The following is a 4,995-nucleotide window of genomic DNA, read 5'->3' as shown; positions in this document are numbered from 1 at the left end:
TGGAATAGGATGTTAATAGAGGGATCATTAAGCTCCTACCCAAGGACAGAGATAAGACCCTCATTAGGAATTGGAGGCTGATTACCCTTCTTAATGTGTCATATAAGATTTTGGCTAAAATTATGGCTCTTAGGTTAGTCAATATTCTTCCTAAATTTGTTAACTCTACCCAAACTAGTTTCTTCAAGGGTAGATATATTCTCGAGAATCTCATAACTAGTTGGGAAGCCATGGAGTGGTCTAAATGCTCACACCAAAACTCAGCCATGCTTCATTTGGATTTTGAGAAGACTTATGACAGGGTTGAATGGGGGTTTATTCTTATGATGTTGGAGGCCTTCAATTTCCCTCCCTCCTTTTTTAATACAGTGCATGTGCTTCTCAGTGATGCTTTTGCTCAAGTTGAAGTTAATGGTGTTCTCTCTGCTCCTTTTTCTCTAGGGAGATCCATTAGACAAGGGTGCCCTCTGGCACCTTCTCTTTTTGTGATTTCTTTGAAGGCTCCTTTCTATATTCTTAGAGATAATTCTTTATCTCCTAATGTCAAAGGTATCTATTTGCCTAATGATGAAGAGCTCATCAATTGCCAGTTTGCGGATGATACCGCATTGTTCTTTGAGCTTTCAGAAAGTAATTTTAAGGCTTTGCAACATAAGCTTAGTTTTTTTTGTTCTATATCTAGGGCTAAAATATCTCAATCCAAATCAATTTGTTTGTGGTGGGATGTGCAGCCCTCGGATTGGTTTGCTCAATACAATTTTCAATGGGGAGGCCCCAATAAGATCACTAGATATCTTAATAGCCCTTTCTTAGTGGACCCTACCCTCAAAGACATGTGGTCATGGGTTAAAGAGAAGATTGATAAGAAGCTTAACAAACAACATAATAGGGTGTTATTTCTGGCAGGCAGAATTCAGGTTTGCCAAAAGATGTTGTCCTCTTACACCATTTACTATTCCTCTACTTGATTTTTTAACAATTATCAAATTGCTGAAATTTAGAAGTCCATCAAATAATTTCTTTGGTCTGATGACAAGGGTAATAATAAAATTCATTCTGTTAAGTGGGTTTGGTGCCACACTAACAAGGCCCTTGGGGGACTTGGGCTAAAGAATTTATGAATTCTGGGTATTGCCCTATCTGCCAAATGGATTTTTCAATGAATGGAGGGTGACTGGCATTGGAAAGTGTTGGTTAGAAACAACATTGAGAGGGGTGTGCCTAAGAAAGCCAAATCTTGGACTAATCTCCCCTTTTGTGACCTCATTATTGGCAATTTTCCTGTCATGGTCCAAGGTTCTGCGATCTTCAGATCTATTTGGAAGGCTTGGGACCATGTTAGGAAATTCATCACTAACAAGGATTTTCATTGTAATAATCAACTCCATGGTGAAAGATCCATTTGGTGGAATCTTCACCTAAATGGTAAACCTTTGGCCCTTACCCAAGGGTGTTCTGCCACACTATGGGCTAAGAAATGTATTAAATAGTTCATAGATATGATATCCCTGATTCCCATAAAAGAACTTATAACATGATTGTGCAAGCTATTAATGGTCTTCCCACTATATGCCATGTTGATTCTCAAAGGCACCTTAATTGTAACTAACCTAGTGGAGTTGTCACGAATCAGGTTAAGGCCAAGAATATATATAGCATCCTTGATTGTAATATTGATATTATTGATCATGTTAATGTTGTTTGGTACTCTTCTTATGATGCTGATGTTTGGAAAAAATACTTTGATATCTTGTGGAAGAATTCTGTTGAGCCTAAAATTAGATGCTTCAGATGGTTAGTCATGTTGGACAAGTTGCCTATTAAGAGAGATTTATCTAATTCTAATATTTGTAATTTATGTAAAGTTCTTGAAATTGGTAGAAATATTCATTTAGATTGTATTTTTTCTAAAGAAATATGGAGAATGTTTGGCATTGTTTATCCTATTGATGTTAATATTCTTGATATTATCATTGGTCATATTAATGGTCTTCCTAAAGATACCAATTTATTTTAGAATATTTTGTTGTCTAACATTCTTTGGCAAATCTGGAAGTATAGGAACGAGGAAAGGTACCAAGGTAAGCCGACGGATCTTACTGAGTTTTTTCGAAAACTCACTTATTTTAAAAAAAATTTGCAGGTGCAGGCTATTATGCTGATCGAGCGGGACAAGATGAGAAGGTTCCTTCATGATGGGCATGTTGCTTTTTTCTACTATGAGTTGAAGCATGGATACCAATGGCGTAGAACCCTGGATGATATGCAGACTTTTGAGCAAGCTTGCATTAGGCTAAACAGAAAAATCAATAAGAAAGTGAATGCTAGAAAAGAAGATTTATTCAAGCTGATGCGGATTCAAGAATGTAAAAGCGTCATTTGAATGGAGGGTCCCTTAGGTTGGACTACTTGGATGGTCAAATACTATGATGTTCTTATTAGTTAGTTCTTCTTCTCCTCTTTTTGTTATGTTGTATAGATGATACTGTTCTTCCTTAGTGAGACTTGACCTCCTTGTTGATTTTTGTGGCGATACTTTGGTTGCTTTATATTTTCTAATACTCTTATATCTAATAGAAAAAAATATTTAACTCTATAAATTCATAGGACTGCTTTTTATAAACTATCTTAAATAATAAATGTATTTAAAATAAGAAATATAAAACATTTAATTAAAATATATATATTTGAACTTGGTAAGAAAAATAGATAGTGAAAATTAATATTGATTAGACATTCATTGGTGAGGTGGAAGATAAAAATGATTGTTTTTTAAAAAGTTAATCCACTTGTCACAAATGTGGAAAAGAATAAAGTTGTAATTAATGCATTGATAGAGTTCTTATAAATCAATGTATTTGCAAAGTGTTTGAAAATTCTATATTTATATATAATGAAAATTAATTTTACTCCTTACTATTTTTACTCTCAACCAATCGCAATAAAGATATTTTTTTCATATTTTAAAATCATAGATAAAGATATGAACATTAGACATTTGTATATAAGAAAAAAAAAATTTGACTACTATTGGTCGGAAAAAAAATCATTTGCATCTAACAGATGCGTTAGTATCCTGTCGTAGGTGGGAACTAAAAATTATTGGAATCATTAAGAATAATTTTGTCAATTATTACACTCAATCATCACTAAAAATTAAAAGTTATAGAAAAAGTTCTTGTAGTTTAATATAATTTTCTATTTGGATGATTGTTAAAATTTTCATTTATCTATGTTCTTATGTAAACACATAAAAATGTAAAGGACAAAAATCATTTTTCTATTAGATAAACAAGAGGTGCAAGCGTCAAAGTTCCTACCGAATTTGATGATTTCAAGATATTAAATGTGTCGTAGTCTAGAGATCTATGAAGTTGAGTTTGTGAGATATGAAATGTTTGTTTAGAAGTTTTATAATTTCTAAGAATATATTTATGATTGTTCAATTTGCATTGTGCAAAAAATAATAACCATAAAACAGGGTTGAATTAAAAATAAATATGAATATTATACTTTCAACTGCTTCCTTCAAAAGATATGTATAAGTTTTGCTTAATTAAATGTTCTAAAGAGCAAAAGTAGTAAACATAGCAACAAAATTGAAAATAACATGAAAATTTTAGAAATCTGAAGTTTTTTTAATTACTAAAATCACACTTATGCACACGAGTAGATTTTTTTATACATGCAATTTAATGTAATATTTTCAAATCTTCAGAATTTTAGAAGCTGTGAGAATTTGAGAACTTATATATGTTAAATAGAGATGATTATATATTTTTATATTGATATTTTTAATATATTGAGTTATCTTCACAATTATTATGATAAATAGAGATGATTATATTTAGAAAAGATATCAAAATAATTATCTTACTACTATACAATTTTTTTTTTAAAATTAAACAATTGACATATTCCATTCAAAATTAGTAGACTAGTAAATTTATATAATTAATTTATAATATAATGCTTGAAATTTTATTTTAAGAAATATTTATAAATAAACTAATCTTAAAGATATTTATCATAAAATTAACATCATAGATTTATATTTCTTAGTCATATTTTAAGTATATTTGTAACAACATTGGTTATTGGTAAGGGGACTATCATCCCCAAAGATGTGGTATAGTTAAAAGCATGTCTACTTCCTCTTCATCTTCTTCATCTTCTTCCTCACCCTTTTTCCCATCTTCTCCCATCTTCATTCCGTTGTCTTCATATATACTTCTATCTTCCAATCACATTCTATTTTTTTCTCTACTTCTATCTTCATATCTTCTTATCTTCCATTTCCATTGACAAGAACTTTGACACATTGTGTCTCTTGTTTATATTATTAAGATTGTATGCAATATAGTTATGTTAACAGAATGTCAAATGATTTATTTATATTCATGTATACTTATCAGCTTAAGTCTCACATAGTTCAAATGCTCATCTTCTCCTTTATTTCTATAATGCAAAATTAAATCTTCATTAAATTTGTATTCTATGTTTACGATGCTAGATATCAGTACTCATTTAAACTTTAAAGTATATACATAGTCATTTAAAATTTAAAATTATACTAAAATATGATATGAAATATGCTACTATTAATTATCATATAACCATTCATTTTTATAATTATTTATTAAGCTAATGAAATCTTTCATTCTTCACATGTTCCAATTCAAATATAATATTTTAATATATAAATTTTGTCATTCATTTGTATTAAAAAGATTATATTTTTTGTACGATGAACACTCAATGTTCAAAGAAATTTTTTAAAATTAGTTCATCAAAGAATGCAATATTTCTTTTGAACTTTATTGTGCAGACTTATAGTACAGTGACACAAGATCACCCTACAAGAAAAAAAAATAGTAAATATAATATGCTAATTTAAAAGAAAAAATGATGAGAGTTACATAATGAAAGAAATGTAATACTTTATATCTATTACTATCCACTTTTGGTGGTTCTCCTGTCAAACCCGACATAGCA

The 4,995-nt window shown here is 30.0% G+C and overlaps 1 protein-coding gene across 1 annotated transcript; it reads left to right on the top strand.

The window, feature by feature from the left end:
• Positions 1-230: 230 nt before the first annotated feature.
• On the top strand, positions 231-2,196 carry LOC149547795 (secreted RxLR effector protein 78-like). The gene is made up of 2 exons (XM_089794188.1): positions 231-630; positions 2,144-2,196. The coding sequence occupies exons 1-2, from the start codon at positions 231-233 to the stop codon at positions 2,194-2,196; spliced, it is 453 nt and encodes a 150-aa protein (XP_089650314.1).
• The last annotated feature ends 2,799 nt before the right edge of the window (positions 2,197-4,995 follow it).

This window comes from Cupressus sempervirens, chromosome 7 (assembly GCF_028749045.1).
Source record: "Cupressus sempervirens isolate cs-2001-9-10 chromosome 7, ASM2874904v1, whole genome shotgun sequence".
Taxonomy (NCBI): domain Eukaryota; kingdom Viridiplantae; phylum Streptophyta; class Pinopsida; order Cupressales; family Cupressaceae; genus Cupressus; species Cupressus sempervirens.
This window is presented reverse-complemented; position numbering and strand designations above follow the sequence as displayed.

What these genes read in the sequence shown, in the direction of transcription:
- LOC149547795 (XM_089794188.1), top strand. Translation starts at nt 231, where the DNA reads ATGGAGTGGTCTAAATGCTCACACCAAAACTCAGCCATGCTTCATTTG. An exon ending in GTTCTTTGAGCTTTCAGAAA is followed by an intron (nt 631 to 2,143) that starts GTAATTTTAAGG and finishes AAAAATTTGCAG; the next exon opens with GTGCAGGCTATTATGCTGAT.